The 10,763-nt window shown below is 29.4% G+C and overlaps 1 protein-coding gene across 1 annotated transcript; it reads left to right on the top strand.

Annotated features, from left to right (window-relative positions):
- The first annotated feature begins 667 nt into the window (after window positions 1–667).
- On the top strand, window positions 668–5,056 carry LOC8259254 (serine carboxypeptidase-like 40). Its single transcript, XM_002517705.4, has 7 exons — window positions 668–1,198; window positions 1,572–1,679; window positions 1,869–2,143; window positions 2,773–3,036; window positions 3,469–3,680; window positions 4,293–4,398; window positions 4,508–5,056. Exons 1-7 carry the CDS (start codon window positions 793–795, stop codon window positions 4,658–4,660), a joined length of 1,524 nt encoding a protein of 507 aa, XP_002517751.2. The 5' UTR covers window positions 668–792; the 3' UTR covers window positions 4,661–5,056.
- The last annotated feature ends 5,707 nt before the right edge of the window (window positions 5,057–10,763 follow it).

Genomic DNA, 10,763 nt, shown 5'->3' with positions numbered 1-10,763 from the left:
TTGATTTTGCTAATAATTAACAAACAAAGCAATACCCATCATTTGCCTAACTTTTTGAAGAGTATATATCATTTTCACCAAATATTTTATGCATATGAAATAAATTTCTAGTATAAAACTAGTTAATATTTGAGGAAATAAATATTTTAGCCACCAAAAAAATTGGGAAAATTCTAAATAAACCAACCACGTTTTAGCTTAATTAACTAATAGAATTAATTCAGTGAAGTAATTATATTTTCGTGATATTATATATTTTTTATAAATTAGAAAAAATTAACAGATAATCAGTTATTTTTTATTTTAAATTAAACAGATAAAGTTTAATAAATTTATAAATCAATAAAAATACTTTTATTTTAAATAGATTAATAATAAAAGGAAAAAAATACTTTTATAATTCAAGGTAAAATCAATGTGGGGGCCAGGATTCTCTATTAAGACGTAAATATCCTATAGCGCTAGGAAAAAGATACTGCTGTCTATAAGAGAAGCCACTAAATACATTATTTGGAAGGCACTTTGCATGCCATAGAGGTTAAATACATTTTCTTTTTTCTTGGGTACAATACAGAGACTAAATTCAATTGGTCAACATGTTCAATGCTTCACATGCAAAGATTTAGCAATGTATATAGATTGCTAAATTTGGTTACTCTTTGTAATCATCTCTCCTTCTTGCTGTCATTTTGGAGAACCCTTCAATCCCATGACATATATAAACACTTGACCTAGATCGTATATCCTTTAAAAGACCAAAGCCCTAAAACATTCTCTCAAGAAAAGAGAAAAATGAAAAATAACCCATGTTTCGTTCTTGTTTTCTTTCTTATTGTTTCTTGTTTCATAGATGAAAGCCATGGTAAGAGACAAGGGGATGCACTTAATAAACTCTTCAAAGCAAAGTTTTCTGGTAACTCAAACATTGACACAAGCTCTTATGAGGTATTTGACCAATTCCAGGCCGAGAAAATTAGAGGGTTAAACAAGACAAGTATTAACACTGTTATTGCATCATCAGAAACAGGATCAAAAGAAGCAGATAGGATTGTAAGATTGCCTGGACAGCCTCAGGTTAAGTTTTCACAATATGGTGGTTATATTACTGTTGATAAAGTAGCAGGCAGGGCTTATTACTATTATTTTGTTGAAGCTGAAATTTCCAAATCATTGCCTCTTCTTCTATGGCTTAATGGAGGTATATTTATCATTTTACAGTACTCTTTTTTCTCGAATTCTTGTAATTCCTTTATGTCAAAGATTTGTTTCATATGATCTCTATTTGGAAAATGGAACGATGTATGTGAAAGAAATGTTAAAAATTTGAATCCTTAACAGCAAGATTTGATATTTTAATTATTATACACGAAAGATGATACTTGGTTTTGTTAATTGTAATTCTAATTTAAGTTCTTAGAAAATGGTTAATTGTAGCATTTAAAAGTCAAAAAAACTTGTGTAAGTTTTTTATTATCATCAATGTGTGTCAGCTGTTAGTTAAAAGATCAATCATAATTACAATAATGATGAATATATGTTGGGGATAATAATTGATTTGATATATTTGTTAGGGCCTGGCTGTTCATCACTGGCATATGGGGCAATGCAAGAGCTTGGTCCATTTAGAGTACATAGTGATGGCAAAACACTTTACAGCAACCAATTTGCATGGAATAATGGTATGTCTTTCTTTTACAGTTTCTTTAAGATTTTAGATTTTGTTATGAAATAATTCTCAAAACTTCAATTATTATAATTAAATAATTCAGTAGTTTCTAATATCAATTCTCAATTTCTGGGTTAATTACTTCTTTTTCTTTTGATTTACCCTCTTATTTTTTTTATACATATAATTAAAACTTTTGCAGTTGCAAATGTTTTATTTCTGGAGTCTCCTGCTGGGGTAGGATTCTCATACTCAAATAGGACATCAGATTACAATAATTCTGGTGATAGACACACAGCTGCAGATAATTATATGTTCTTGTTAAGATGGCTTGAAAGATTTCCTGAATACAAAGACAGAGATTTCTACATTTCTGGGGAAAGTTATGCAGGGCATTATGTGCCTCAGCTTGCACATAACATTCTTTATCATAACAGAAAGGCTGGAAAAAACATTATCAACCTCAAAGGAATTGCAGTATGTCCCTTCTCTCTCTCTCTCTCTCTCTCTCTCTTATAAGAAATGGCTCAGCCCTGTCCAACTTCGGTTCTATAATAATAAATTATTGATATTGTGAAATCATTTTTCTTATAGCTCAGACCAACTTCATTACCCATTAATAAAATTTAGATGGGTCATAAAGTTTCCTTTATAAATATAAGTTTATAAACTGTTTCGGTAATTGAGTAACCGACACTGAAAAATAAATCTTTTAAAAATAATAAGCAAACAATTTTTATATTTATGAGCCAAAGTTATAATGACACGTACGGAAAAAATTTAATATATAGGACTAAATTAGGACGTCAAGGTTTCAAATTAATATCAAATCCAACAATTTTCATTCTTATTTAGGTTTGGTGTATGTTTCCAACTATTCACCAAATCGATAGATAATTGACATATTTTTATTAATTTTAAATAATAAAATGTGTCAATCATCTAATACTAAAATATAAAATATTCATACATGTATATCATTCTCCTATTAGTTACGGTGTATGCAATAAGTCTAGTCCAATTGCAAGATTTTAGTAGACTTAATGAGTGAATTTTCCTTTTATTAATCTACTAATTAACATTCCATATTTTTGTGAAAAATGCAGATAGGAAATGCTGTGATCAACGATGAAACAGATAGTATAGGGATGTATGACTACTTCGCAACTCATGCTTTAACTTCACCAGAGAATGTGCAGAACATCAAACAACACTGCAATTTCTCACCACAGTTTAAAAACAACCAGTCTAGTGAATGCCTTGCAGCTACTAGAAAGTCTGATAGAGATACTGTCAATATTGATATTTATAATATCTATGCTCCCTTATGCCACAACTCAAATCTCGCTGCCAAGCCAAAGAGAGCTTCAGTAAGTTTGTTACCCAGTTCCTATTTATTGTCAAGCATTTTATTCTTTTTCATGCATACATTTTAGGCTACAAGTACTGCAGTCATCTTCAGAACTGTGAAACTGCAACTTAAAACCCAATTGAGTATTATGCTTAAAAAGATTTTTAGAAAATTTTTGAATAGGTCTGGTGTATGTTTCCATTTATATATAAAACTGGTAGATAATTGACATATATTTATTAGTTTTAAATTATATAGTATGCGTCAATCATCCAATATCAAAGTAGAAAATACTCATACATATGTATATTCTCCTATTAGTTGTGGTGTATACTATGTCTAGACAAGAATTTTCCAAAATTTTTAGTTGATGTAGTAGGTAGAAATCCCTATGTGTGTATATATAATGTAGCATGAGAGTAACATAAAATTGGTTGGTGTGGTTTTGCAGTTGACGGAATTTGATCCATGCAGTGATTATTATTCGTTTGCATATTTCAATAGAGCTGATGTTCAAGAAGCAATGCATGCCAATGTCACAAAACTTAATCATGTTTGGGACCTCTGCAGTGTTGTCCTTGGTGACTGGAAAGATAGTCCCTCAACCATTCTTCCCTTACTCCAAGAGTTCATGTCAAGTGGACTCAGAGTCTGGGTATATAGGTAAGTTTTACACTCATTATTCTCCTTAAAACTATCATCATTAGCATCATAGTTATTATTTATCTTAGTAGTATAGTGACCCAAATTACTTTCCAAAAGTCTTCCATATTTAATATATGAATGTATACCAATCACTTGCATACAAAGATCCCTCACCTGGTTGTTCCTGGAAAAACAGTGAAACCAATTTTATTACTTACAATTACTACTTTCTATATAATTATAATTTTTTGTTACTTAGGGGACACTTGTTTACTTTTATAGGTATAAGTAATTGTTAAGCGACTATATTGAACATTAAGAAAGTGATACGTTTCTGTTTATATTAAAAAATCTCAAGACATTTTTAATTCTCATAAAGTCAAAATATCAATCAAATCACTCCTAATAGACGCAAAAACAACAATTTTAAACTGTTGTTATAGAGTTTTATAACTAAAACATATTCCATTCGCTTCACATTAAAATAGTTTTTGGTATTTTCTAATAAGGACATCAATTTAGATGACATTTTCTTTTCTCAATAGTGATTTCGACACAAATAGATCATGTACCTTAGGCATACCTGGTTGTATAGACCTAATGCAGATCTCCTTTTACAATCCCACGCAGTGGTGACACAGATGGAAGGGTACCTGTTACATCTACTCAGTACTCAATAAACAAGATGAATCTTCCTACCAAAACTCCATGGTATCCTTGGGCTCTTGATGGAGAGGTAATTAGTTAAAGAGGTCTACATAGAAACCTTCATCTATCAGAATTATACAGAAAGTGAGAGTTTTACTTATTTATTTATTTCTCTTCGGATGCTGCTTGTATTTCAGGTTGGTGGGTATGCACAAGTTTATAAGGGAGACTTGACATTTGCTACAGTAAGAGGAGCTGGACATGAAGTACCTGCTTACCAGCCTGCAAGAGCACTTTCTTTGATCAAGAACTTCCTTTCTGGCCAACCTCTCCCACAGGCTGCATTTTAGTAATTAAAAAAAAAAAATCCTCATCAATTCTGTTGGCATTTTTATTGATCTATTATGAAACTATCCATGTTAGATTTTAGATGATTGTATTAAATAATTTGTAAATGCCTTCCATGTAAAGAAAGAAAAAAACAAAAGGCTAATTCTACGGTACACCCAGTTTATCTATAAGCTTGACCCTTTAGGCTTTATCTTTAGTATTAGGTAAAAGTTTTAACTTGGTAAGAAGGATGCTTTAGATTACTTATTTGATGTGGATCCCGCTGTTAATTTATTTTACTTTTGTTATATTTAGTTAGTGTAGGTTTCACTTAATATTCTAATTAATTATTTATTAGAATTAAGTGCGCTAAATTATGTAATAATATGGAATTCATGAAACTAGTGTGGACTAATATTAATAGTGTTGTAATAAATTATTTAGGTTTGAAGTTTATTTATTTATTTGTAGTTAATTAGCATAATACAAAATAAAATTCAGATTGTAAATAACATATATCGTCAAATTAGAGCTATAGAAAATTAAAAATATCGCAGGAAGATGAAATATAATTGTAAAACTCAAAAAAAATATAAAAACTATATTTATTCACTACAACATCAAATGGAATTTATATATATATATATATGAGCTCATTAAAAAAAATATTTCATAAATAAATAATAAAAAATAAATAATAGTTTGAATATGATATTACAAAGTGTACTTGATAACTGTCATGAATTGGCTATCAATATAGATTTGTTTATCTAATTCTAGCTCCAGAGTATTTGCAAAAAAAGTTAGAAAGTGCTAGATGAGATCATCCGACCACTCACTCTGATTGCTAAATCAGTAAAAGTATTAAGGTTACAGAAAAGTATCTTAGTTGTAAAAGATTGTGTGTATCTAATATGTTGTATCTCAATCCCTTATACAGTAAAGTCTCGATAAATTAATATTCGATAAATTAATAACCTCGAGTAAATAATAATTTTGCTAAATTTATAATAAATAATTTTTAAAAAAAAATTTAAAGCCTATTGAAAATATAAAATAATAATTCATAAAATACATATAAAAATTACATATACTGTTTAAATTCATAAAATAAAATACTTTCTATATAATTTCTATTTTTAAATTTTATTCTTTCATAAAATATGTAAGTCAATTGTTTCTTCTTTACAAGTGAATTTAGTTCAATTTCATTTTTAACCTTTTGCAAAGCATAAACCATACATGGTATATTTTTCTCATGTTGAAGCAAGTAATTTTTCAAGATCTCCACCGCAAGAAAAGCCTCTTTTGGAGAAACATGTGGTAAAATATTACTATCATCTGGATCTTGATCGTCATTAGCTGGCACACCCCATTAATCCTTCAATAATTTCTTCATTTGTTAATGATTCTATTAAAGCTTCATTTTTATTAGGATAATTCAAAATCTGCTCAATGTTCATAGCATATCTATAGTGCATATTAGAAATAACTTATTCAAGTCCATGAATCCCTTCAACGTCACCAATTTTTTGTTCTAGAGGCATACTTTCCTCGGATTGAATTTTATAATATTTGAAACAATTTGTAATAGTTGTTGTCTTCACATCAATATTCCAAGCAACATTAATAAAATTGATAACATCTAGCACATTAATTTTTTTAGGATTTATTGCTCCCATCTCATAGCCTTCCAAAATGCTAAAATAAAAACGATGCCAATAATAAACCTTAAATATTCGAATAATTCCAGCATCACATGGTTGAATTTTTGATATTGTATTTGGAGGCAAAAAGAATAATTCAACATTTTTCAAGCCTTTGATAACCTTGGAATGGACTGGGCAATTATCTACGATAAGCAGCACCTTTCTACCGATCATTCTATTGTCAAACCAACGAACAAATTCTTGAAAAAGTAATCCAGTCATCTATACTTTCTTGTTGACTCGATAATGACAATTAAGATTGATAATATTCACATTCTTAAAATATCTAGTATTACAAACTTACCAATAATCCACATAGGTACTTTATCTGAACCATCCCTGTAACACCCCCATCACATGTTAACCAATAAACATTAGCCAGGAAGCATACAAGCGTCGTAGAATATATACTACAGGTAGATAGGTCAATATGTAGGTTGTTAAGAATCCAGACACAAGGTTATTAACATATAAACATATGATTATACTTAAACATCATTTAACAAGTATTACAAACATCTTCTTATGCCTTATAAGGCATACTTCCATATATATCACATAACTGCATACAAATATGCATCAGGAGGAGACTTCACAAAACTGGCCCAACTTGACAGAACTGTTAAAAGCTAGAGTTCGCATACAACCAACGGATGCACTACTATTTACAAACCTGAAAAGAAAAATTTTGGAGAAGGGTGAGCCTCCAACTCAGTAAATAAATAATCAACATAATCTATATCACATACACTTAATACAATTTCCACCCAATCACATAACTTTTCATGATATTCATAGTTTAGGTATAAAGTCATATCATTCTACTCAATTCATTACAACCATCATAGAACAAATACAATTCAACAATTATGGTTAGTTCTCACGGCTTGTGGATCCCCTTTAATGTGCTGCTCCACCTCATCCTCACATATCACACACGTAAGCTGCTCCGCCTCATCTCACATTATACACTTTTATAGTCTCTCTAGGCTTTAGCCTCCCAAGGCTATATATATATATATCTTTTTTTTTCATAGGGGAATCCACCATTCACATGCACATATGCACTTAACATCACAATTCAATCATTTCACTTATATCATATTTCAGCAATAACAATTGTTCCACTCAACACCAATCATTTCCATCTCAGTCATTCAAACATAAACAATATTAAGCAAACGCAACCATTTGCGGAACATTTGATTAAATATATGAACATAGCAAATATTAACTATTTACTTACTCAAAATATACTTATTCCTTTAGCATATAAGAACCTCCTTTCTCCACAACTTCCTTTCCAGGCCTTTGAGTACCTGTCAACACATTCATCAATTCACATTTCATGCATATTACAAATATTCATGTAAATGCGAGTTCTAATGCATTACAAGATCATCCCCTCTCTAATTCATAGGTCTAACTCTTCCTCTAAGACTCTCAATTACTGTTTTAATATTCTATAAACATTTTCCATCTAGTTAAATACCAATTTAACTCAAATTAACATCAATAAATTGCATAAAACTAATCTCCAACATTTCTGTTTTCTAGACAGAATTTAGTACCAAGGTATATTTATTGCTGGGCAAAATTGGCTTAATACAAAAATCTCATATTAAATAGAAATATCCATTTATGCATCTAGTTTCATCTCCAAGAAGAATTACTTAATTCCGACTTCTATAGATTTAATTATTTTCAAATTACTGAGCAAGGGTCATACAGCTAGTTATACCCGAGCAGCAATCTGTTTGCTCAATTTAAGCAACCAAAACGGCAAAAATAGCAAAATCACAAAACTACAAAGTTATAGAGGACTCTTTAAAATTTCCATAGACACCAATTAAGCTTAATTTGGACTTATATAGCCCATGTTATGCCTAAAATACAGAACATCAAGGTTGCTGGAATTTTGACAATTTTCTATCTTAACATACTTAAACTTAAATCAAGCTTAATCTTTATGCAATCATTCAATACTCTACTAATTCATGATAATCAGACCTTTAATTAATCAATGAGAGCATCAAATGAAGTTTTTCCAATTTGTAATCATGAACCCTAATGACAAATTAATAACACTCAAGTAACAACTTACCAATTTCAGCTTTTAGGTTGCTAATATGCTTAAATCCTTTAGCTTTAGCTTGGCTCCTTCAATAGTTGGCAAAAACCTATCTTAATCTTAAGTTTTTCTAGGTATTCCACTCCTCTCTCTTATTCCAAATTTTGTGTTTTTGGCCATGAACGAATTTTAAAGAAATGAAGAGGTAAAATGAGCTTACTCATGGTTCCAATTTCCAATATTCCTCTCTTAATGCCACCACCTACTAACTTTTAATTGTATCTTTTAAGTCCAATCTATTTACCCAACCTTCAACTATTGGTTCAATTAAGTCTTAAGGCTTAATACACATAACCCAAGTACTTAATCAACTTATCTAAATTAATAATCTAATATCATGCTTCTTATTCTCTACTTATAATTAATATATATATATATGTTCTCATAAAATAAAAATATCATTGATATACCATAATGTGCCCAATGATTAAATGTAAATGCACATAACATGGATGATGAGAAAATGCAGGCGTTACAATCCCCATTGTAACAAACAACAACAGTAATTTTTTCCTTGTCCTTTTTCCGTCCTTCTAATTGCTTTGTAGCTAGTGAATGATCAACTTGCAAATGATAAAATAATAATGTTTCATCCATATTATAAATATCCTTCCAATGAAACTTGTCCAATTTAGCTTGAATTTCAGGTAAAGCATTTTCAATATTTCCATGACAACTGAACCACTTTCACTGAACTTTCTATAAAACTTAATCCCATGTCTCACCTTGAACCGCTCTAGCCAACCACTTAAGAAGTTAAAGTTTGAATCTGCATCACCACATATTTTCTGTAGAAACTGATATTGAAGAAACCACTCATACAATACCTTTTCTAATTCTGGATATTTAGCTGATTTATGCCTTTTAACATTGCTATTTGTTATCTTGTTTGACAAATATTTTGCTGACCTTTTGATAGTATTTGATATTGCTCATTGGCTGAGAAAGAGATCAAACTTTTGTTGAACCCATTGTTGCAAATCTTTTTTACTTGAAGATGGATGCTCATTTTTGTACTTACATAATGCTTTTCGCATCTCATCTGTTAGTGTAGATGTTTTTATACCTTTCAAATGAGAAGCCACGGAGGAGAAGATATATATGAATTCTTATATTTTGATATATGAAATTAAAGTGCATATTTCTACTTATAAATATTTTATTATGCACTTGAAACACTTCATATTCTAATGTACGTACATGCATGCATTGCATTTTAAACTACATCCTTCCCAAAATTAGCTCTGATATAATGCATCATCGTCCATCATGCATCTAGAATATCAGAGATCATTTCTAAATTCTTTAATTCTTTCATTAATTTTATACGAATTTAAAAAAAATGATGTATAAAATATTAATTATTCTCTAAAATAATAAATATTAATTTATTGATAAAATAATAACTTCTATAAGAAAATAATTTTTTCTGATCCCAAGGTTATTATTTATAGAGGTTCTACTGTATAGGGTTTGGAGGTCTTCTAGTCTTATTAGAAAAAAGACTATATAAATGTATAATCCCTTAATCCTACTAAGATTAATCTTCTTAGTCGTACAATAATGTCCTATATCAACTACTCAATTAGAATCTGACTATGACTTGGTCTTTAAGACTTGTAGTTATACTTGAACTCGGATTTAAATAATTCTATCTTTCTCAGCTATTTTTACTCGGAATCGCAGTACTAATAGTTTGACTACTCATTCTCTAGTATTTAAAACATATAAAATAAAACCGCTCTAATTGACATCAATTGTGAAGATAAAACATTAAAACTTAATAAAATTGAGATTACTTTCTTATTTAGATTAAGATAATTAATATAATTAGTTGGTTTATTAAGAAAAAAATGCAGTTTTGTTCTTGTTTCAGTAGTAATTGGTCATTAACTTATTCTTAATTATTTTATTCAAATAATTAGTATGCTTAAGAATTGTTGTTCTGAAGCGCTAAGTTTGAATTAGTGAGTTAGAAAAGAAATATGTCGAAGATTAAATGGTTATAGATTTAAAGGCCATTCAATATAGTTATAGCCAATAATGTCCATGTTAAGAAGAAAATTAAAGTTGAAGATTAATTCACAGTGATTACTTTGTCGAATTATTATATAGAAGAACTTCTTTTATCATAGAATAGGTGTGGAGTAATATAATTAATCCTTATGTATTTTCTTGTGAAACATTACAAGAAAAGTAAAAAAAAAAAAAATTATTTATTCAATAATCCAATTTTAATGTGATGGACTCGGAAGACAATAAGATATGTTTTGGTCACAAAAG

Source organism: Ricinus communis, chromosome 6 (assembly GCF_019578655.1).
Source record: "Ricinus communis isolate WT05 ecotype wild-type chromosome 6, ASM1957865v1, whole genome shotgun sequence".
NCBI classification, from domain to species: domain Eukaryota; kingdom Viridiplantae; phylum Streptophyta; class Magnoliopsida; order Malpighiales; family Euphorbiaceae; genus Ricinus; species Ricinus communis.
The sequence above is the reverse complement of the archived record's forward strand: the minus strand, read 5'-3'. Positions and strand labels throughout refer to the sequence as shown.

Bases quoted from the DNA above. Each gene is read 5' to 3' on its own strand.
- LOC8259254 (XM_002517705.4), top strand. From the start codon at position 793: ATGAAAAATAACCCATGTTTCGTTCTTGTTTTCTTTCTTATTGTTTCT. The intron at 3,037-3,468 runs GTAAGTTTGTTA...GTGGTTTTGCAG, and splicing joins CCAAGCCAAAGAGAGCTTCA to TTGACGGAATTTGATCCATG. The intron at 3,681-4,292 runs GTAAGTTTTACA...AATCCCACGCAG, and splicing joins CTCAGAGTCTGGGTATATAG to TGGTGACACAGATGGAAGGG.